This window comes from Dermacentor andersoni, chromosome 1 (assembly GCF_023375885.2).
Source record: "Dermacentor andersoni chromosome 1, qqDerAnde1_hic_scaffold, whole genome shotgun sequence".
NCBI lineage: Eukaryota > Metazoa > Arthropoda > Arachnida > Ixodida > Ixodidae > Dermacentor > Dermacentor andersoni.
Genome location: NC_092814.1, coordinates 7,183,919 through 7,207,636, shown reverse-complemented (window position 1 = coordinate 7,207,636; position 23,718 = coordinate 7,183,919). Strand labels below are relative to the sequence as shown.

At 44.8% G+C, this 23,718-nt stretch overlaps 4 protein-coding genes across 6 annotated transcripts in view; all 4 read left to right on the top strand.

Annotated features, from left to right (window-relative positions):
- The first annotated feature begins 9,175 nt into the window (after window positions 1-9,175).
- Window positions 9,176-10,393, top strand: LOC126545674 (uncharacterized). Its single transcript, XM_050193615.2, has 2 exons — window positions 9,176-10,090; window positions 10,304-10,393. Exons 1-2 carry the CDS (start codon window positions 9,176-9,178, stop codon window positions 10,391-10,393), a joined length of 1,005 nt encoding a protein of 334 aa, XP_050049572.1.
- Window positions 10,394-13,019: 2,626 nt separating this feature from the next.
- LOC126544217 (uncharacterized) lies at window positions 13,020-15,095 on the top strand. Its single transcript, XM_050191456.3, has 4 exons — window positions 13,020-13,586; window positions 13,649-13,756; window positions 14,242-14,316; window positions 14,625-15,095. Exons 1-4 carry the CDS (start codon window positions 13,280-13,282, stop codon window positions 15,008-15,010), a joined length of 876 nt encoding a protein of 291 aa, XP_050047413.2. The 5' UTR covers window positions 13,020-13,279; the 3' UTR covers window positions 15,011-15,095.
- Window positions 15,096-16,853: 1,758 nt separating this feature from the next.
- LOC126544210 (uncharacterized) lies at window positions 16,854-17,373 on the top strand. Its single transcript, XM_050191451.3, has one exon. It carries the CDS (start codon window positions 16,854-16,856, stop codon window positions 17,325-17,327), a length of 474 nt encoding a protein of 157 aa, XP_050047408.3. The 3' UTR covers window positions 17,328-17,373.
- Window positions 17,374-22,046: 4,673 nt separating this feature from the next.
- LOC126544207 (prolactin-releasing peptide receptor-like) overlaps window positions 22,047-23,718 on the top strand; it is a 90,697-nt gene continuing 89,025 nt past the window's right edge. Inside the window, exon 1 of one of the 3 annotated variants that reach the window (XM_050191446.3) lies at window positions 22,047-22,122. The gene's annotated coding sequence lies outside the window, so the exon portion shown is untranslated. Of the gene's footprint in view, window positions 22,123-22,148; window positions 22,372-23,718 lie in introns of those variants that run through there. The other 2 variants (XM_055061169.2, XM_055061168.2) reach the window with 2 other exon arrangements.

The window sequence follows — 23,718 nt, the reverse complement described above, 5'->3', positions numbered from 1 at the left end:
CACCCCATCTGGTGCCAGCGCGCACCAACCGTCACTAAGGGCTCAGTTCAAAAGTTGATTCTCTCTCTCTCTCTCTATTCAAACACGGCCACAAGTAAAGATCTCGTAATCTCTCCTTCTTCCTCGCGACGACGATCGGTGAAATCCACTCCGATGCGTCGACGGGTTCAATTATATCCTCGGCCAGCAGACGTTATATCTCCACCGATACATGTTGCCGTAGCGTGAGCAGCAGGCGTCGGAGCTTCGCAACGACTGGTTTCACAGATAAACGGCATTTAACACGGTGAACAAAGCCTTTCAGATGCCCTAACTGTTCCGTGAACAAGTGCGCAAACTGGTGCGTGAATTCTGAAGGCAGTGAGTTAGGGCATGTCACCTGGCAGCCATTCAAGGTTGAGCCGTTGATAGTGATTCCCGGGCTCCAAACGGCATCAAGCCCCAGCAGCGATGTGCCCTTGGTTGTGACATGAAATAGCACACTGGCTCTGTTTCCCTTGTAAGATACGTCAGCAAGAAAGCAACCGCTTAACTTGATTTGCTCTCCGGAATAGTTACACAAATTGGCAGTCGGCGGTCGCAACTGGTATCTGTTGGCTAGGTATTTGTGGTAGTGCTCTTCACTGAGCAAAAAAACCGTAGCGCCTGTGTCGACAATCAACGACAATCTTATCTTCCCGATAGAAATGTTGGCTCGAATATCTTTCGCCGAGGCATTACGGTCACCGATTTGAAGGAGCGTGACGGCGTTGGCCTGCTCGGGCTTTCGAACGGCATATTTCTTTTTCTTCGATTTGCACATGCTTGAAAAGTGACCAATTTTTCCACAAGAGTGGCAACGCTTGTTCCTCGCCGGACATGCAGTCGATATGCGATGACGAGCCGCACCTGTAGCAGCTTCCTTGCTCAGAGTCTGACCTTTTCCGCAGAGCTATGCGCGAATTCCCCGAGCTCTTGTTGCGTTTGCTCAGTTTGCTTCCCGATGTCAACAGCACGCTGCAGCGTCAGCGAAGACCATGCGTTCACGCGTTGTTCGGGACTAAGAGCCTTCCAGTAATTAGTCTCGGATGATGTTATCGTTAGCACTGCCAAAATCGCAAGTAGACGCCCCGAAGACTGTTTGTAAATGCTTGAAAGGTCTCACCAGGCAGTTGTCTTTTAATCTTTTCAATTTCATTTTTCTGTGCAAGTAGTGTCCGCCGCTTCGAGTAGACAGGCTCATAAACTAGAACTATCTGCCCCAGGCAACCTTTACAAAATTTGCAAGTGTTCGCTGTATTTCCTTATATAAACCAGACGACTATTCATTTTGAGGTAACTGCAGAAGATGAGTGCCTGGCCAGTCAGTGGCACAGTAGACACATTGAAACAAAGAGCGCTCGCCATGGTACAACGTGTGCACGCACCCGCACAACAAACACAACACACATGTACACAACTCACAGAACACAGACAGTACACTATGTTAGTGGTCACTGTTGGTTTAAGAAATATAGAAGCCTGTACAGAACATTGCACTGGTTACAAGCTTCATTTTATTGTTGTCAATTTGCACTAAGCTAGATGATGTGTCAACCTCAGGTTAACAGAGGCGTCTGTGGTTTTCTTCATGTCCACTTGAAATACTCTTAAGCATACAAAAAAGCCACATTGAGAATGGCTATTGCTTCATTTAAAGGAGTCAACAGTCGATGACGACAAAAAAAGCAAAAGATCCCATATTTTGCTCCATTGATTCAGCTTCAAGTATAACTACCCCCTCGGACTGTCTTGGTTGTATTGTCGTTTTTGTTTTTATGCATGTCACCTATTCATGACAATATTAACAAACCATGTGTGCAAGTATGGCTGAAAATTTTTTTAAAGAATGCAACCAGTTAGAACGTGACACTAAGAACGAATATCCGCATCCTCTCGTGTTTTACTTTCTTATAACTCTTGTCGACTATCTTACTTTTCACATTATGGCACATGTTGACATTGTGGAATTGAAGCCGATGTGCGGAGAAGTGATTCTTGTTTAACGAAAATAGTAAATATAGCACCAGTTTAGATGATGGTGATGACCGATTATTAATAGCATCATCGTTATCAACCTATCTATGTCTACAGCAGGACGATTGCTCCTCCCAGCGATCTCACATTACCCCTGTCTTCTTATGGATTTCGAGTCTTTTGAGATATATGGCCTTCAAGTCTGCAATGAAATTAATGGGCGTTCCAGCTTATAGCTTCCCGAATGCGTTCATGATATGGTTCAGGATGAGTTTTACTGTGACGCCAGTTCATTTCTTTAGCAGATTTTGGATGTGTTGGCCAGTGGAGCTAGCTTTCGCATTTCTACTACAGAGCGACGGCAGTTACTTCCTGGCCTCAATTTAGGAATTGAAACCTATATGCCCTAAAGGGAATAAGTAGAAAGTTATCCAGTGAATCGCTTTAGTGAGCCACCTGTGAGATTTGTCGCTCAAATGAAGTGCACTTTTCCGGATAATCCACGACAAGAGGCCAAATTGCGCTCCATGCGCATTTTTATTTTTCGAACTAGAAAGAAGAAAGGACATAGAACACAGCTAAATCCACTGCACACACGCGAAGCTGGCTTTCCTGCAACCGAAATATCAAATTGAAAGCGAAGTTTGCTTTCCCACAATGCAGGCTAGGTGCGCCCAAAGCGCATGTATAGCAGTCCACAAGATGGCAGGCACGACAGGCGTCACAGCGCTTGTGCGACGCGCGGCCACGCTGGGGAGGGTGGCAGCAAGCTCACCCTTTGGATGGAGGAATCCAGAGAGTATACCACAAAATTTCTTACTCTATGGACGCCTGTGCAATCAGCGTGTTTTCTGGACCACTTCTACTATTACAGCTCAAGATGCCAAGCAGGCGGACAGGGCGCCAAATGTAAAACTATATTCATCGTGAGCACTGTGTAGTCGAAGCTATCATGTGTCGTATGCCCTACGTCTCATCCACTGTAACGTTGAACAGCAGAAACGAAAAAAATATCGACATTTATACTTCACTACCAGAAATTTACAGCATTTACCAGCAGCAGCAGCAGCAGCAGCAGCAGCAGCAGCAGCAGCAGCAGCAGCAGCAGCAGCAGCACCACCACCACCACCACCACCACCACCACCGCCGCCGCCATCATCATAATCATCAGCATCATCATATCATCGTCATCATATTTTATGTCCACTTCAGGACGAAGGCCTCTCCCTGCGATCTCCTATTACCCCGGTCCTGCGCCAACCGATTCCAGCTAGCGCCTGCGAATTTCTTAATTTCATCATCCCACCTATAACCGTCTGCCGTCCTCGACTGGGCTTTCCTTCTCTTGGCACGCATTCCGTAACCCTAATAGTCCATCGGTTATCTAACCTACGCATTACATGGTCTACCCAGCTCCATTTCTTTCTCTTAATGGCAAATAGAATATCCCTGTTTGCTCTTTGATCCACACCGCTCTCTTCCTGTGTCTTAACGTTATGCCTAACATTCTTCATTCACTCTTTGCGCGCTCCTTAACTTGTTTTTGAGCTTCTTTGCCAGTTCAAGTTTCTGCCCCCTATGTCAGCACCGGTAGAATGCATTGATTGTACACGTTTCTTTTTAATGATAATGGTAAGCTTCCAGTCAGGATTGGACAACGTCTGCTGAATGCGCTCCAACCAATTCTTATTATTCTTCTGTGAATTTCTTTCTCATGGCAAGGGTTCCCTGTGATTAGTTGACCTAGGTAAACGTACTCCTCCACAGACTCTATCGGTTAACTGGCGATCCTAAACTCTTGTTGCCTTGCCCGGCTATTGACGATTCTCTTTGTATTCTACATATTAATCTTCAACCCCAATCTTACACTCTCTTTGTTAAGGCCCTGAATCATTTGTTGTAACTCGTCCACAGTGTTGCTGAACAGGACAATGTCATCTACAAATCGAAGGTTGCTGAGAAATTCGCCATTGACCCTTACTCCTAAGCCTTCCCAGTTTAATAGCTTGAACATTTCTTCCAAGCACGCAGTGAATAGCATTGGAGAGATTGTGTCCCCTTGTCCGACCCCTTTCTTTATAGGTATCTTCCTAATTTTCTTGTGGAGAATTAAGGTAGATGTGGAATCTGTGTAGATACTTTCCAATATAGTTATGTAAGCGTCATGTACTCCTTGATTACGTAATGCCTCTATGACTGCTGGTATCTCGACTGAATCAAATGCCTTTTCGTAATCTATGAAAGCCATATAGAGAGGTTGATTGTACTCTGCGGATTTCTTGATTACCTGATTGATGATATGGATGTGATCCATTATAGAGTACCCCTTCCTGAAACCTGCCTGCTCCCTTGGTGGACTGAGTGCAGTGTTGCCCTTATTCTAGTGGATATTATCTTGGTGAATATTTTGTACAATATTGTAAGTAAGCTAATGGGCCTATAATTTTTCAATTCTTTAACGTCTCTTTTTTTGTGGAATATAATATTGGCATTCTTCCAGTTCTATGGGACCCTTGATGTCGACAGACAGTTCGTATAAAGGGCCGCTAGTTTTTGAAGCATTATGTCTCCACCATATTTGTTTAAATCGACTGGTAGTCCATCTTCCCCCTGCCGTTTTTCGCCGTTTCTTGTTTCCCCGTCTTGCAAGACCGTTTGAACTTCATCGCTATAGAAGAAGCCTCTGTAACCTGTTGATTACTACTTCGAATGGAGGTATTGTGGCTGCTTTGGGTACTGTACAGGTCAGTATAGAATTCTTCCGCTGTTTTTACTATATCTTCGAGATTGCTGATGATATTTCCCTTCCTATATTTCAGTGCATACATTTTCGTTTTTCCGATACCTAGTCTCCTTCTCACTGTTTTCAAGCTGCGTCCATTTTTTTGCTGCTTCCTCAGTCTTTCTCACGTTATAATTTCGAATATCCCTTATTTTCTCCTTGTTGATTAGTTTTGACAGTTCGGCGAATTCTACATGATCTCTTGAGTTGGACACTTTCATTCTTTCTCGTTTCTTTATTAGGTCCTTTGTACTTGGCAGAGATCACCTACTAGTCACCTTGGTGCCTTACGTCCCACCTCAATTAGTGCTTCTGAAGCGAGCCTAATTACGGTTTCATTAATTGCCTCTATGTCATCTTCATCTATCTGTTCTAAGGCTGCATATTTGTTTGCAAGTACCAGGCTAAATTTGTCTACTTTTTACCCTCATTGCCTCTAACTTGACCTGTTTTTTCTTGGCCAATTTTACTTTTTCTCTGTTCAAATTGAGGTGAATCCTAGCCCTCACTAACCTATGATTTACCATTCACCATAAGCAACACTTATGCGAGCCTTCAAGTGCGCCATACGTCGCAAGGAAATCACCCTTGAGCTATTTCTCCAACAATATCAAGCGAAATGGTTCAAGGTAGAAAACAATCCTGATAATGTAAAGTGGTGGACACATTACATCAACCTCTTAGTATGAGTTGGAGTTGGAGTTTATTTCACCACAGTGATTCAATGTTTACATATTCATACACGAGGCAAAGATACAATGTGTGGTGTGGAATGCTGGAAAAAAAGCTGCGACATAAACGCAGCTTGACTGGCCCCACATCCCAGCAATACAAGGCAGAAAAGTGACAGCATTCGTAGTCATGAAAACAAGTAAATAGGCACATAACTACATAGTGAAATTGGTACAATAAGGAAATATAGTTATACAAAAACGAAAAACGCATAAAAATTTGTACTCCTCGAGAAGACAAAAAAAAATCGTAAAAATGCAGCATCTCATGCCGCATTTTTTGGACCAAGAAAAGACATCAAGAAGTACATCATGTCAGTAAAAAAGATTGGACATATCCTGTCGCGAAAGAAGGCGTAATCGCTCTAATGAAAAATTGAACTTGTTTAGTATGTGGGGGAGTGAATATTTCAGCATTTGGAGACCATAGTTTGTTCGGCATCGAGGAAACTTCCAATAATCGCTCTGTCTAGTAGGTCGAGACGAGGTGCTGCGCTCTAAGCATGCTATGGAGGTAAGATTATTGTTTCCTTTGTTAAATTCAGTTTTCAAGGACACTAATTAACAATATTCATACATGTTATCAAATCTTAATACTTTGAATTCGTTGAATAAAGACGAGGTATGTGCATTATATTCGGCATTTGCTATACAACGTAATGCATTTTTTTGAAGCGCGAGTAATTTTTGCTTAGATTGCAGGGTGCCAGTGCCCCACACCAAAAGACCATAGCGTAGCTGTGAACAAAAAAGCGTGTTATAGATAGTTAACATCTGAGTAGTCGGCAGAAATGATTGACATCTCCTAAGCATGCCTAGTGCCTTACTTAGCTTTTTTCTTACAATTTCACTATGGGAATCCCATAACATATGTTCGTGAAAAATTATTCCCAATGCTTTAGCTGTCGAAGAAAAATCAATCGCGGAACCGTTCAGGTTTGAAGTAGCTGTGTACGTTGTTCCCTTCGATCGAAACAGAACAGCGTTGGTTTTTAAGCAGTTGATTTGTGGGGAGGTTACGGTCGACCATGCATACAAGTCACCTAGTGTCGCGTTTGCTGCTGAAATGATGTCATTTACGTCTACACCTGTGAAAAACAAGGAAGTGTCATCCGCATATATGACATATTGGATTTTCTGGTCTATGTTTGTAATGTCGTTGATATAAGTAATGAAAAGTAGTGGCCCCAATATACTACCTTGAGGTACACCTTGAGCAACTTTTTGCAAGGACGATTGTTCTGTGTTTATACTTACACACTGTAGCCTATTGCTCAAATAACTGGCAAATAAGTTCAGTGCAGTGCCTCGGATGCCGTAATAGGGTAATTTTTGTAAAAGGGTATTGCGATTGATCCGGTCAAAGGCTTTAGAGAAGTCAACAAATATACCTAGTGTAAGTTTCCTGTCCTCTATAGTGCCTAATATAATTTCCTTTTGTCGTGCAACCTCTGTCGACAGCCCTGACCTAAAACCGTACTGAGCCGGCGTAATTACCGAGTGTTTTGTAAAGAAATTCGATAATCTCATGCATATTAGTTTTTCTATCGGCTTTGAAAACAATGGTAGAACAGATATGGGCCTATAGTTTTTTAAATCATTTATGTCTCCCCCCTTAAACAGTACTGTAACTTTTGCATGCTTCATACGTTGTGGGAAAATACCTATGCCTAAAATGAGGTTATAAATGTATGTTAAAGGGACGACTAATATATCTATAACAAAACAGATTGGAGCGTTCTTCAAACCGTCAATATCTTCTGATTTACTTTTCTTGAGTTTTTTGAAAACGCACATAACCTCATATTCATCTGTTGGGGAAAGATAAACCGACGAAGCTACTTGTGGGGCGGACATGTAATGTAGTGCAGTGGTGTCACTGACGCTGTCTACCGACGAAGTAAGGTGATTATTAAATTTCTCAGCCAATGCTTTGCCCCTGTATGTTCGATCCCCTTCAGTTATCTCTTGTACAATAAAATTAGCTTTATGTAATGTGGTAATTGAATTTAATTTGCTCCACATCCCAGTTGAAAAAGACAACAGGAATTATTGTCGCAACTACAGAAATTTCTGTCGCGACTACAGAAATTTCTGTTGTATGACAGAAGTTCCTGATGTTTCTGTAGTTGCGACAGACATTTCTGACGTTATGACAGAAATTCGGATGTCGCAACAGAAAGATTCTGTCGCGAAGACCAAGAGTTCTGAAGTCGCAACAGAAACGTTCTGTCGCGTCAACAAGAGTTCTGAAGTCGTTACAACAGCTTTCTATCATGACAGCGATTCTGACGTTACGACAGAAATTCTGTCGTCGCAATAGAAAGATTCTGTCGCGACAACGAAGAGTTCTGAAGTCGCAACAGAAACTTTCGGTCACGACAACAAGAGTTCTGTAGTCACAACAGCTTTCTATCGTGACAGCGATTCTGACGTTACGACAGCAATTCTGTCGTCGCAACAGAAAGATTCTGTCCCGACGACGAAGAGTTCTGAAGTCGCAACAGTAACGTTCTGTTGTGACAAGAATTCTGTAGTCACAACAGCTTTCTATCGTGACAGCGACTTTGACGTTACGACAGCAATTCCGACGTCGCAACAGAAACACTCGGTCGCGACGGCCAAGAGTTCTGTAGTCGCAACAGAAACGTTCTGTCGCGACCACAAGAGTGTATGAAGTCGCAACAACAACTTTTTATCGCAACAGCGATTCTAACGTCGCAACAGGAACTCTCTGTCGGGACTACACAAAAATGTGCTACTTTCTGTCGCAGCGACATAAGTTCTCACGCCTCGACAGAAGCGCTTTCCGTCGCGACGCTTTAAAATTGTATGTCAGTTTCGCATAGGTGGTGTACACTGTACTTTTCTCTTGCACTGTATTCAATCGTGCTTCTCTGAAGACGGCAATGCTGATAGCACCGACACCGGTATTAAAGTCGACGTCGCCAATTGTTATAATTGTGCCTTACGACGAGGCACTAGAAACGCTATACCGGCCTCATCAAAATCATACCATCTGCGGGAATGGCTGCGTATCCGCTTTACTTTATTTGGTAAGATGTGGCACACAGGCCTGTAGACTTACATGTGCCGTTACACTGACACATTAGTAAATTTCCCAGAAATATCGCATAAGCTTTTGCGAAGCGAAAAGGAAGTATTGGGTTGCTCCTTAAAGTGGCGTGAAAAGCTGTCTCGCTCTGGTCTCATTATTCTGGTACAGCGCTGCCGTGAGAAGCCAGTATGCTGTCAGAAAGAACACTCATCGACGAATGTTCATGTAGCTGTTTTGCATTGAACACACGAATTATATGCGCGCTCGAAAGTGTAAAGAACGAGAGACAACTTTCGAAATTAGCAGTAACAACCGTAACAGTCACCGTTGTCTATTTCTGAATTTCTTATTTAATATGGATATAGTACATCAAGGTTGATGTTCTAGCACTCCACGATGTACCTGTCGATGGCAACAACTCTTTTTCTCTTCTAGAGATGCGGCAGTTGACGCGGTGTAGTGATAGCGGAACTTGGCTCTTAAAATGCAAATGTAAACATCAGCGCATCGCACTATTGACACGGCCAAAATGTACGCTCGAAAGAAATGTTAGGAGTTAGAAATGTTAGGAGAAATGTTAGAAGCCGTGTGGAACGGCTGTGCTCCAAAATGCTCTCTGCTGGAAACAGCGTATCGGCCCCAGGCCGAGGATCGTCGACCCCGTTTTTGAACGAAGATGCAAGCTACAAAGTTGTCCTCCCGCGTGTACCAACCGGTAACGATGTTTTGAATTCTATTTTCCTTCATGCGGACTTGAGTGGCAGACCATACCGTGCTCCCGACTTCCGAGACGCTCTGCTTGAGATAGTGAATACTTCAGATATTGTAGGTGTCGGACAGTATCAAATGAGCCATGTATGGATGGTTACTTGCGCTAGTAGTGCGGCAAAACAGACTCTCGTCGCCTGTGGTGAGCTCCGCGTCAAAGGGCTGAAGTGTATGGTGATAGATCCGGAGACTAAAAACATCAAGCTTAAATTACTATGGCTTCCACCTCACCTTGAACCACGACGCGTTGAAGAGGCGTTCCAGGCCTATGGTCAGGTGAAGTCGGTGGAGAGAGAAGTATGGAGATGCACTGGCATGGAACAGTGGGTGACAACAAACCGGGAGGTTTCCTTGGTGCTCAAGGACACCATCACCGTAACCTCAATACCGCACATTATGTCCATTTATGGACACCAGTGCCTTGTACTTATCCCCGGTAGGCCTCCGCTGTGCCTTCGTTGCAAGCGCGTGGGACACGTTCGACGACAATGCAGAACACCGAGATGCTTACAGTGCCGCCGATTTGGTCACTCAGCGGACGCCTGCGTGTCCACCTACGCCAATAAGCTTCGTTCTGGGCAATATAGCGCAGACGAGCCACAACTGGACCATCTCATGGATTCTACAGAGGTAGTAGATGCCACCGGAGAGACTACAGGTGGCATTAAGGACGAGGACCAGGAGTCCTTGAAGCCAATGCCAACCAGTCACAACAGCTCAAGTAATACTAGCGAAGCTACCGGCCAGGATGACTCAGTTTGCCCACCTGGCCTAGCAAGCCTTAAAGAAAAGCCCCCTGATGACAAGGAAGAAGAGGAAGAGGCGATGGGCATAAGTCAGGCAAGGAAACGTCCGGCACCATGCAACGACGAAGCAACAGAAAGTGCACTACAGGCGCGCGAGAAAGTGTCTCCTAGTGCTCAGCGAACTCCCTCTCCTGGTGATAATGTGCCGCGCCGGTTTTATCAGCGTAGTCAGGAGAGTGCCACAAAGAAGTCCAAAGGGAGCAAGACCACAGATATACCTGTGGCCAAGGGCGATGAAACACAAAAGCTTTAGGTGAGCAAAGTGGCTACCGCCTTCACCCTCCCCTTATGTGTAGCGACACTCAACGTACGTGGGCTGAGGAATATAAGGCGTCAGCAGCAGTTACTACACGTGCTTAGGCAGCATGAAGTTCATGTTGGTGCAGTGCAAGAAGCAAAGATATCGTCTCCTGGGATGTCAACCTTGCGCTGCAAACTTTTCAACCTGATTACGAGGTGTGTATTAGCCAAGCATGTGGTGCTTCCGCTGGGTGCTTTTTGTTAGTCAGAAAGCAGTTAAATCATTCTTCATTGTCGCTGCATGTTGATGGGGAAGGCCGCCTTATATGCTGTGACCTCTCGTTTCATTCCCGTAATTGGCGATTTATTTGCGTTTATGCTCCCTCAAAAGTGAGTGACAGGAAGGCTTTCTTCCTCTCACTTGCCCCGCTCCCAGATACTGACAGAGATTTGGTACTGTTGGGAGACTTCAACTGTGTTTGTCATTCCAGAGACCACTCATACCTAACTAATCGTTATGATGCAAGTGCTACTTTCCTGCATCAGTTAACCGAAGATCACAATCTAACAGACGTTGGCGCCTACGCACCATCTTCGGTGCGGTTCACGCACTTTCAAGGCGTCTCCCATGCTCGACTTGATCGTGTGTATGTTTCGACGAATCTCTGGTCTAACATTCACAGCTACGCCGTGAAGCCTGTATTTTTCACAGACCACTGTTTAGTAGCTGTTTCATGGGGTCCCCGAAAATTTCGCAGGTTTGCTCCAAACTGGGAACTGTGGAAACTTAATACACAACTTTTGCGAGAGGAAAGTTTTGTAAACAAAGTGAAAGAATTATGGCTAGAAATAACACAATGTCAACAGCTTCCTTTGTTTGCTCAATGGAAATGTTCAAAAATAGAGTAAAAATGAGGAGATTGCCATTTCATGTGAGCTGTCTCAAAGAAAAAAAGCTGAAAAGCATTACCTTCATGATCTACTTCACAAGCTGCACGCTTTCGAAAGCCAGGAACCAGGGTTGTATAGCGATGAAATAAACACAGTTCGCGCACAAATACAGAAATATGAGACGGAAGTGTACAAAGGAGCAATGGTGCGTTCACGCACAACTCGCTTCACAGAGGAACAGCCCACAAAAAGGGCTCTCGGTGATGAGAAGCGATACGCGCTTTCCAAGCAAATATTAGAAATTGAGTCTGGTGGGTCTATATACACAGACACGTCCCAAATAATAAGCCTATTTGAAGCTCACTATAAAGATCTTTTCGCTGCAGTTAAGCCTCAGAATGGATACGAAGAAAACGCTGATCAGTTTATTTCGCTTATGCCACACTTAGAAGAAGATGATCGACTCAGCGTTGAAGGGCCAATAACTCGAGAAGAAATTAATTTTGCCGTCGAAACTCTGCAGAAGAACAAGACGCCTGGTCCTGATGGCCTTAGTGCTGAATTTTATATAAAATTTCAGGAATTCCTGTGTCCTTTTCTGGAGCAGCTTTTCGAGGAAGCCTATCAATATGGTGAGCTTCCTCCATCTTTCTATCAGGGCCACACAACCTTAATACCAAAAAGCACTGATGCTGAAACAATAAAGAGAGTAAACGGATATAGGCCGATATCGTTATGTAACGTGGATTACAAAATATTTGCAAAAATACTGACAAATAGATTGCAGACAGTCATTACTAAATTAGTAGGTGATCATCAAACATGCGGAATTCGAGGCCGCTCTATACAGACAAATGTTCATATCGCACGTTCAGTCCTTGAGTGCATAGATGGTAGTACGGATCAAGTAGCTCTTCTCCAGGTTGACCTCGCCAAAGCCTTTGATAAGGTTCAACACGAATTTTTGTTCCAACTACTGCGACATCTTCAGTTAGGAGATGTATTATACAATGGTATAACACTTTGTTACAAACATTGCACCACAAAGTTAATTGTGAACCGTACACTCTCAGATATAATACAAGTACAGTCATCCGTTCGTCAAGGTTGTCCGCTCTCGCCTTTACTCTTCGCCATATACTTAGAACCGCTTTGCTTAAGCGTGCTTTGCGACTCGAGCATTAAAGGATACATGTATGCCGATGAGGAAATTAAAGTGCTAGCTTATGCAGATGACATTGCCTTCTTTTGCGTCGATAAGCCAAGCATTACGAAGGCAATAAACGCTACCCTGCGTTTCTGTGAGACTGCAGGAGCTACTGTAAATTTTGACAAAAGTAGAGGCTTTTGGCTAGGCATGTGGGCGCTCACTCCCTCTGTATTCGCGAATATTAATTGGAATCAGTCTCCGTTGCGATATCTTGGAGTACCTCTCGATAACTTCCGTAATAGTGGACCTCATTGGACGTCCACGATAACCACCATCCGTCGAAAGGTGACCACCTGGCAAGGACGTGATCTCTCCATTTTTGCGAGAGCTAAGGCATGCAATACATTTCTCGCTTCTAAGCTTCTTTATGTTCTGCAGGTCTTGCACTGCTCACGTGTCCATGTTCAGGCATTTCATAGAATATTTGCATGTTTTATTTGGCATTCATCATGGGAAGCCATGAGAAGGGACAACCTTTTTCTCCCGCTTGAAAAGGGAGGCCTGGGTCTTGTGCATTTGTTTGTTCGACAATAGACCTTTCCACAAATTGCAGCGCCGCGCCATCCCCTAGCGGATCCGCGCAAAGCATGATGGGAGAACGGAGTGATCGTCTCCCCCTTTTTCTATGCTCGCCTGCCGGCTGCTGTCAGGTGTTGCGTTGTTCTGCCGCAGTTTTCTGGCCTTGTGCGTCTTCTCGTGCGTGTTGTTGGTGTTTCTTAGTAATATCTAGCAGTGGACTGTAGTGGTGGTTAGCTGTTAATCTTTCTGCAGTTTTGTGGTGCTTTTTAGACGTTCGACATGTCCGCAAAGGAGAATCGCGGTGGCGGTCAAACATGTTGCGTGCCCGGCTGTAGCAACAACACAAGAAAGGACAAAAACATATCATTCCACGGATTCCCCAAGGACAACAAGCTGAAGCAAGAATGGGTGCGCAGGATAAATCGGCAAGGCTCGGAAGGACGATTTACCTTGTGGAAGCCTTCAAAGCACCACAAAATATGTGGTGCGCATTTCAACACAAGCGGGCGCAAGGGATACATGGATCGTCTCCCCACGATCTTTCCACACCGAGTGTATGCAGAACGGACACCTGCTGTGGTTACGGGTAAGACTGCCACTTTAAGAGGAGATAGTTGCCTGCTGCTAATGCTTCCTTATGTTTGCCAGGCGCTGGGAAACGACGCCGTATAAAGCGCGTCGTGGCGATGTCGCAGGAAGCCTATATCCAGGACGAACTCTGCATTTGTGGCACGGTTGAAGTGGAATCTCAGCAACGTACGTAACAGCCTTTTTTCTTTTGCATTTAAGCTTTATGTGCTTCGAATGTGGAAAGCGAACCAGTCGCTGCTATAGTGCTTTACTTTCTTTCGCTAGAAAGAAGGGAGCGGGTTTAATGGTCGGTAAGTAAACGGACTTGTTGAATTTTGGCACTGCATAACATGCGCAAGTGAAAAGGGAGACAGATGGGATTTGGTCGGCATTGCAAACGGAGCGCTGTCTTATCATTGTCTGTTTGGATTCGTGTCGCCGTGACCAGCAGACGCAATGACTTTTTTTTTTCAGGGGAGGGGGGCAGTAGGCTTTCTCGCTATTAGTGATTGTACATTTATACCTCTCTTTATGAGCTGGCTCTGCTACAGCTGTTACTAAAAAGTTCGTTTTCCAGAGAACGTTATTCCGCTCATTCAGGTTATTTAAATTCAGGTACTGTCTTGCAGCTACAGCCGCGCTGTTAAAGTATTTTGAAATTATCTTTGCAGACAACCTCTCAGCTACTTCACCTGTGCTTCTTCCAGCTGCTTCTCCATCAAGCATGCATCCCCAGCTACCAGCAGGTAACCTCGCTGTGAAATGTTGTGTATATGTACAGCAAGACCTATTGAAAAATGCAACTAGAATGGAATAGATTGAGGAATTGGAAATGAGAGCACGAAGATATAATCCTGGCATTGTGTTTTGCACCTGCTGTTAAGCTCTTGCCTATGGCTTGTTTCTGTCATTTTATTTTATTTTGCATGCTTATTTTTACTATAAACAACTTCATATAAATCTGGCTTCACTTTTCCCACCTGACCTTGCTATCATATAAAAACTGTTTGCTAAATGCAGCCTACCATATTTGTTTTAAATTGCTTCATTCCAGACTACGACCATATGTATTCCATGGGACCAGCATCAGAGGCAGCACATCGTTACCAAGCAAGGGCTGCAGAGCTTGTAACTAGGTGTCAACAACTACAGCAAGAGAATGAAAAGCTGAGACAGAATACCAGTTTCCTTGAAGAAGAAGTAGCTAAACTGCGTTCTTTGCTGCACAAGGAAAAGACTGGGAGGGCTAGAGATAAGCAGACAACTAAGCAAAGTTCTCATATTGAAGACTTAGTCAAGGATGACAAGCAGCTTAGGTTTTACACTGGCTTCTCCTCACTGAAGCGCTTTGAATGCTTCGTTGCATTTATCTGTTCCAAGCACAGAACAACGAACTCGCCAGCTGGCCGACGACCTATGCTTAGTGTGAGGAACTGCTGATTATCTGCTTGTGCAGGTTAAGAGTCGGCCTCCTAGAGCAGGATATAGCATTCCGTTTTGCCATAAGCACATCATTGGTAAGCGGCATATTCTCTTACTGGGTAGATTTCCTGAGTGATGTGCTAGTTCAGATCCCAGTGTGGCCATCACGTGAAACTGTGTCTTCGTACATGCTGCAGTCTTTCAGGGCTCTCTATCCTTCAACTCGTGTGATACTGGACTGTACAGAACTTTTTATTGAGACCCCATCTGATTACACTGTGCAGAGTGACACATTCAGTGCCTACAAAAGTCACAATACAGCAAAAGGCCTGCTGGGGATAACACCTAATGGGTTTATCTCCTTTGTCTCTGACAGCAGCAAATAAAAAAATAGGCTCTGAAAGGCCTGTGATCCCAAAGCTGTCCATATCAGCTTATTATACTTCAATACTACATTTTTAAAAATTAAAAGTATTCAAATAAAGGCATGATATGTTACAGAAAATGTGTGTCAGTTTGCATGTTCTACTACATGGGAAAGGAACAGGTACTGCAGTGCAGTATTCGTCAAAAACAAGCTTTACTTCTCAACACAACATTGAAAAGAGTAAGGAATGTGAACACTTAGTATGCCTGACGCATTGCATGAATACTGCTGATGTTTTGTAAAGTTTCACTCCTTTTACAGCTCTAAAATGACTAAACAACCAAACTGCCCCACAACCATCTCAATCTGCCCACTTTTATTGTGGAAGTGCTTTTGTGCTGTAATGAAACAACATGCACAAAATATTTAAAATGGAGCATATGCGGGTAGAAGGGAAGAACATTGCAATGAAATAATTGTTTACACTATGTATTGCAAAGAAATAAGGAATCTGAGCACTGAACATAACTACATTGAGCACGCAATTTGATGAAAGTTGTAAGCTTATCACAGTTCTGTAATGATTAGCATAAAGAAATTGCAGTTTTTGTCCGTCACTTAGTTTTGTACATTGTTACACAACGCATTTCTGTACTGCACTGAAAAAAACATACAATAAAAACAATATGGCACAAGTGGAGAACAATGCAATGAAAAAATTGCCAAAAGCAGACTGCAAATGAATGATACGTTCAGAAGTGTAAACACTACTGTATTACCTCTGTGGAAAAATTAAAAACAAAATGCACACACAACTCTTGTTTGTCTTATTCCAACTGCAAAAATACTGCCTCTTGGCTGTTTACATGGTTTAATCAGAAGCATTGAGATCTAGAGGCCTTTTAACAAAAACTGCTCACCTCCATAGCAAACAGTCATAGTGCACATGCATTAGGGAAGCAGTGTGACTTCCATGTGTTAAAAAGTCTGCTGTGCGATATGAGCGCGTGTTAAAGAAACCATAGTTTGTCTGAATTAATCAGAAAGCCTTTCCGGTGGCCGGGCGCAGTCGGAGAGGCGGACGGAAAGACGCGAGCGCGGCGCGGCGGCGCTCCGTTTTCCCAGAGTGCTTTGCGCGGCCGCTTGGGGGCGCGGCGGAATTTGTGAAAAGGTCCATTGGTCATGCGCTTATTTTACCTTAAAAATGTCCGTCATCCATTCCTTCTCGCAGTTAATCGAGCACGTCTTGCGTCACACCTCCCTTTTCTTTTTGTCACGACAAACTTTGCTCAGGAACTACCGTTATGGGGCTTCTTTAAGGAACTTGTCGACACTATTTCATTCTTAAAAGCCAGATTCAACCTTGAATATTTGTTTACCGTTAATCGCACGTCACTAAATGTAGCACTTATAGATAACCTTTTCCCTGAACCTCTGTACCGAAAGCCATATCTGTCTCTATTTGGTCAAGATGTTCTTTGCCGTGTCCGTAGAATGTGCATAGCGCCAGCAGCGAAAACGTTTTTCTTTAAGCTGCACACCTCCACACTGCCAGTTAAAACGTGGCTTCAGGAAAAAGGACTGTATATACCTTGGAATACAAATTGTAGGCTTTGCAATCAACCCGAGACAATAGAACATTGCTTTATACTTTGTTGTGACCCATTTCTTTTTTGGGACATTTTACAAAGAACTATCAAAAAAGACTTTCCTCTCACATGTTATGGTATCCGGTTCCTTCCGTTCAAAAAGACAGCCAGTAATACACCGTATGATTTGTTTATGTTATTAGGACTTTATTCATTATGTAGAAGTCGAATGATCGACAGACATTCCGAGCCACCTCGCTCGACAAGGTCTATCTTCCGAGAAGAGACTGCTCAAGTCCGTAGTGTGGTGGCTACATATGATCCCGTCCCTGAATGGATTTCGCGTCTGGACGCTTGTGTTTGTTTGCCAGAATTTTGAACTGTCATTGGACTGTATACTATCTGTGAATTTGTTTCTCTTGTATGTTCATGTGTAATGTAACTGCATTGGTTTGACAGTACGGATAATCCCATGCAGTAAAGAAAAAAAGTTAGGAGCAGTGCAGTGGTAAGATGCCGGGTTCAGAATCGTGAGGTCGCAAGTTCAAATCCTCGGCAGGGACGTTTTTCTTTCTTTTATATTTTTCTTTTTTGTACTAACAAATTTACATAGCCTTAAGGATGTCTCTGTCAATTTTTAATTAAATATTGATCAAGAACTACAGAACTCTCTACTACAGGACGTCACCCTACAGACAACAGAACTACAGACAACAGAACTACAGAAACAACGTCCCAAAATACGACAGACTGAAATTTCCTGTTGTGTTTTTCAACTGGGATCTCCTTAACTCCTGCAACACACTCGAACATGCAAGAATAATAATTGCGAGTTACGTGAAACAATGACACATGCTGCCTTATTACATTCTTTTACTGAACGTATTGCTGGAGTCCTGTTTGTGAAAAAACAAATCACCGCCCAAGCACTCCGTACAGAGTGGTCAACCAGCGAAGCTGAAACGTGCGGCCCCGGTGTTTATCACTGGGTGAAACCCGACGGTTAACTAAACGACGGCTTGGTAGGCTGCCGGATCCTTGGTACGCAGTGGCTGCCTGCGCTCGGCTGCGCGAGCGTGTGAATGTGCCCGGGCTGCAGTATCGGCACGGCGTGGACGAGCTCGTTCCCGGTTCTGCTCGCGGCGTTGTTTATCGAAATCTGCCTTCTCCTAAGTAGTGCGAATGACGCGTGGCTCACCCATTTCGGAGCCGGAGAGAAACTGCTGCGCTCGGCTCCGACGCAGGCGAACGATGGCACTGCTGGCGCCGCCAATCGCGCGCCTCTCTTCCCTTTTCTTTTTCGCGCATGCGCATGGAGTTAGGATTTTCGGTGTACAGGCGACGGACGGACGGACGAATCGGCTATCTATACACAGCTTCGCTGTAAAATTTTCCCCATTTATGTCGTATTTCTGCGGTTCGTCATTTACACATTTAGTTATTCTTCGTCAGTCAGGAAGTGAGGCTAGCAGACGACAGGCGAGCAATTCTTTGTGCCCACGAGCGTGATGGCAGCATATCTTCGTGGCTCGGGAACTAGCATCTTCGGCAGTGTTTTCTAAACGCGCAGATAGTACACCAAGGCAAGCAGCTCCAGTGTTCCCGCTAACTATTTTCAAAATTAAACGACGTAGTGAGCCGCCGGGCGAAATATTTACGCGTCGTTAGCAAAAAAAAAAAAAAAAAACCCGAACCGCGGTAAACGAAGCAACGAAGTCACTACTGCGTACAATGTGCCTTCACATCCGGCGGGTTCATATGCCAGCATAACTTCAAAGAAAAAAAAAGGGTAAAATCAAATATTACGCAACAGAATAAAAGTAGTACTTTCCGGTCTCCTTAAAAAACTAAACACTTGATCGTCGCTAAGAGCTAACGCCGATGAGTGAGCTGTCTTGAGAACTCAGGCACACTTTTTTTCTTTCTCGCAGCCACAGCAAAAACAAATTATTCTGACAAGGCGAGAATAGACAAGACATCTTTCAAGCACACTGGCTAGCCCTTACGTGTGCGATAAGAAAAAAAAGTCGCAGTTTCGCCCGAAAGAGGAAGCACCGATTGCGATAGCAAATTAGTAGATAGCTACACGAAGTAGGAATAGTAAAGGGGTAAATTTTTAAACAAAACCATTTTGTTCGGCGTTCTGTTTTTCTTCCTTTGATGCCGTTACTTCCCGGCCAGACGAGATTTCGTCAAACTCTTGATTTCAGTAAGGATAGTACTTTTGTCGGCTGTATAAACTTGTAAACATTCGCTTATAACTAAATTAACAAGGATATAATGTGTAAGCGCGACTGAACGAGGACGTAGAAAGAAACACAGAGAGACAGCGCTGTGTGTCTGTTTCTTTCTACGTCCTTGTTCAGCCGCCGTTAGTTACACATTCTATCATGGATTCAAACCAACTAGTCTTCCAACGTGTTTTAACTAAATAACATCGCGCGCACAGGCAAATATGAACACATGTCGCTCGATGAGCGCGGAAACTCGCTGTCAAAAGGCTGGATTGAGGAATCGCGGCTGCGAGCGAATTGACCGTCTCTCGCTTCCACGACCGAAGCACCGTGCACGCTGCGCGCAGTCGGCCAGCACCGCAAGCAGCCGCCGGCCCTTCCTCGCGCGCGGCGGTAGAGGCGGAGCGTCCCTGTGATTGGCAACAAAACTTCAATTCAAGACCCACGCGCGGCCTCGTCAAGCGCAACGTGCGCTGAAATGTCGGAACACGTAGTCGCAAGATTTCGTCACTGTTTCTTTGCGGGCATTGCAGTCTTCTCGTGCGTCGTGACCATGCGAAAAGTTTCGCGTAAAAGAATATGTCGTGCACTCTGGGTAATGTACTTGCAAAGGAAACCGCTCAGCTCTTGAGATTGGCGAAAGAAGAAATGGAGCAGCCACGCGTGGACTCGAAGGACAGCCATCTTGAATATGGCGCGGGGCACCAAAGTAGTACCCCAGGCTGTGCATGGCACATGCAAAGTGCGTCGTTTATGAAAGGGAAAAAAAATCCCTCTAAATTGCAGCGCTCGTCTGTGAATCTCGTTTCTTCTGTGCATCTGCGCTGCACCCCTATATTGTCGCAAGAAGCCTAAATAGAAATATTCTAAATTGTTACTTTATAGTTTCTTATGCATATACAATAATTTAGAACGGTTATATTCAAGCTCTGGCTCGATATATAGGCTGGCCTTATAGAACAGGACATTTCTGTTTTTACAGCGAATCTGTTAGCCTCCGTAGTTGGTGGGCATTTTTCGCGGGCAGAAATGTGGGCCCATCCCGGCGGCAGTCCGGCCCGCGGCAGGCTGGCAGCACTCAGCAAAGCGAGAGGCATTTTTCGGAATCACGCATACAACATATGCAACAGCATTCGTTGCAATAGATAAGAAGCACAAAACAGGCATCCCAACCGCATATTTGAAAACTTGCCCACGAGAAACTCACAAGGGCCTTCTATGGCGCTCCTATGCGTCATTGGCGTAATGCTTCCGATATCGGACTTGTGCACTGTACAGGTCATGTGTTGGAATCCTCCCGTCGGACAGCTTTAATAATGTTTACTTATTTATTACGCACTAGCTTGTTGAAAAGTCACGAAACCGGCCAGAAGGACGAACTTTAGGTAGTGCGCTGCCCACAGTTCCTACGCTGGCTGCAGCACCGCACGCAGCGCAACAGCGCGAATGCAAATGTCGGCGTGCCACACCCGACGCCCGCCGACGCCAACGGTGAGCGGCGGGGCCACCGATTACGAAATCAGCACGTCTCTCAACAGCTTGGCTGGACATCCACTTCCGCAGGGCGGATGGCAAGTCAATTTGTTTTTAACTTGTAACAGGTTTCTGTCATACACCATTCACAGAGAACTTGTGTAAATGTTTGAATTTACAGCTCTTTTTTACAGTGCATGTAGGAGCAACGTTTCGAGTTTTATTATCTCTTACAGTAAATGTAGTATATGTATTACCTGAATGAAATTGCATCAGTTTAATTTATTGTGCAAAAATAAAATTATCTTCATAACTGCAACGTTATATGTCTGGTATATAATAATTTCGCACTCCACCCATCGCCATTACTAGTGTAAAATCGCATCTGTTAATGCACCAAGATGAGTGCTCACTCATTCTAATAATGTAATTGTGTTTGTTTCCCCTATAATACGTCGAGAACCAATCTAGGTGATCTAGAGAAATAGCGTTGCAAACTATGGAGATACCTGAAACGTGGTCGCCCGTAAAGATTTAATGTCCACAATTCTTTAGGAGGGGGAAGACCGATAAGAAGAAAGGGGTGGGATAACCGTCACGAAAAATTAACAGCATTCATTGTATGGTGGCGGTATTGCGATAGCAGTAACTCCACCAAGCAGAAAATAAACGAAGCACCTCCTCGGTCTCACTTGGAGCAACCACCCCAGCAGCCCTAAAATTAGTGGTTGGATGCACCACTGCTTTGGCCCTCGCTTGTTCTAGTTGTACCTTCATGGTGGGCTAAAACTGTTGGAGGAAAACAAGATAAATTTCACGAACGCCTGCACGTAGTAAGAACATTTACAAAAAGCAGGGGTAAGTTACGTGTGAAGTTTGTACAATCTTACTAATGTAAAATCGTTTGCCACTTTATCTGGAAAATAGAAACTCCCTGAAGCGTACATTTTACGCGTACAAGTGACGCGCAGGTCTTGCGGTGCCAGAAAAGCGGGAGAAATGAACGAGGACTGTGCTTGTCCTCGTTCTCCGCACTCTTTTCCACTACCGGTGCGGCACTGACTAGCCTAGTGTCCCACCCTTTTGGCGCAGCTATTCTGCTATGGAATAATGAAGAAAGCGCTTGCAGCACTGCAGATTTGGACAAGCACGATCACGCGCCCCACCACCCTGATTGCTCAGTGGCATGGGCTGCACGAGGTCGCGGGATCGAATCCCGGCCACGGCGGCCGCATTTCGCTGTGGGCAAAATGCGAAAACACACGCGTACTTTGATTTAGGTGCACGTTAAAGAGGTGGTCCAAATTTCCGGAGTCCCCCGGCGTGCCTCATAATCAGTGAGCGGTTTCGGCATTTTCAGATTCGCTGCCGCCTTTTGGAAACGGCGCGCCTCGCAATCCACTAGGGGCGCTCAAATCGTGGAGAGCCAACATGGAGGCTCGTATCGACCGGCCGCACCTCCGTCGTGTGAGTATTCATTCCGCCAAGCGTTGCTCTGCAGCAAATGTGCAGCTCGCGCGTTGCTGCTGCCGCATGGGTCCACCGTGTCCTTCTGTTACGTGCCGAGAGAGACGGCTGCCCGGTGAGAAATGTGCCTAGCGTTCGCTTTCAGATCGACCCGGCGTGCTGACTCACGGCGCACGCATCCCCGGCGCCGTTTTCTCAAAGCCCGCTGCGGCGCAACTGAACCAACGTGGTCCTTATTTCTGGAAGCAGGTATCTGAAACGTACCTTAAGTCAAGCTTTCCAAAATTATAATGTGTTCGAGCCATGCATTTTTAAGAAACCGCACTGGAAAGAACCCGTGTGCTGCTTGCGAGGCGTCTCCCGTTCACTCCCGAGAAGTGTTTCGGCAACGCACCGTGCTCGCGACCTGCGTGCATCAATGCTCTCTAATTATATTTATGGTAGTTTAGCACAAATTAATACAAACGAACAAAGTGGGCAAGGGCCACTGTACTTGGTTACAAAGCATCAGTCCTTGTCAACATTGTTCTTGTGTGTCCGTGCATCAATTTGCGTTAAACTACAATAATTATAATGCACGACCAACTAGCCAAACACTCAGTCCTCCTCAAGTCCTCTCTAAATTCGTGTTCGTTACTTCCCGGATGGCACACGATGCGTTAAGTCTTCGAAGCAAGCAGCAAACATATACTGTGCCATTTCTGCCGGCGTAAAAAGGAGCATGCATTTGCCAAACTGTTTCTTACACATAAGACCCGCTTGTGCATTTTCATTTGCTTTTAGTTTCTTTATTGCCACAAACCAATTACTCTACTTGCTTATTACCGCAGAAGCGGTGTTTTTTGATGTCTCCCGCAGAGTTGTGTTTTACGAAAACTACGTAACTGCCCGGCGTGGCTCAACATAGGATAGCACATGCACAACGAATCGGCACATATGTATAACAATCCGCACATAACCCTTCAGTTGTGCCGGTTCCCGGCATTGGTTCCCGGCAGAATTACGCAAAAAAGTTTCGCCCGAAAGGCGATACATCGATTGCAGTAGCAAATTAGGGGTGCAGCTAAACTAAGTATGGATAGTAGTTTTATCGGCCGTATTAACTTATAAACCATAGGCATGCTATACACGCTGGCCACTATCTGTGGCTATGAAGCTACGGGCGCGTGGCAGCTGCATGTGTGTTACCGCCCTAAGTAGTCCGTCACTGTAGTGACAGTGCTCTTGGTTGCTCGAAACAGACGCTGAATGGACGCAGCTTCCACGTGCAATGGTTTCGCGTTTCCCCTGACAGGGAAGGGAAAAGCCGCAAAATAAGTAAACCTTTACACTCAGTGGTGTGTTCTGTCTTATTTAACTGTTGCTAATAAGGTGTTTATGTTTCTTTAGACTCTCTTTAGACGCGCTTTCACTTGTGCGCACTTTACCTCCGCAGCTTTCCCTTCATAGCCACAGAAAGTTGTCCGCGAATATAGCTAAATGAACAAGCATGGTGCCACGGCCACACAAGCCAACATAAACACATCTCACTCGATGACCGCGGAAACTCGCTATCCATACTGTGCAGTGAGGAAACGCGGCAGCAGTAGCGAGGGA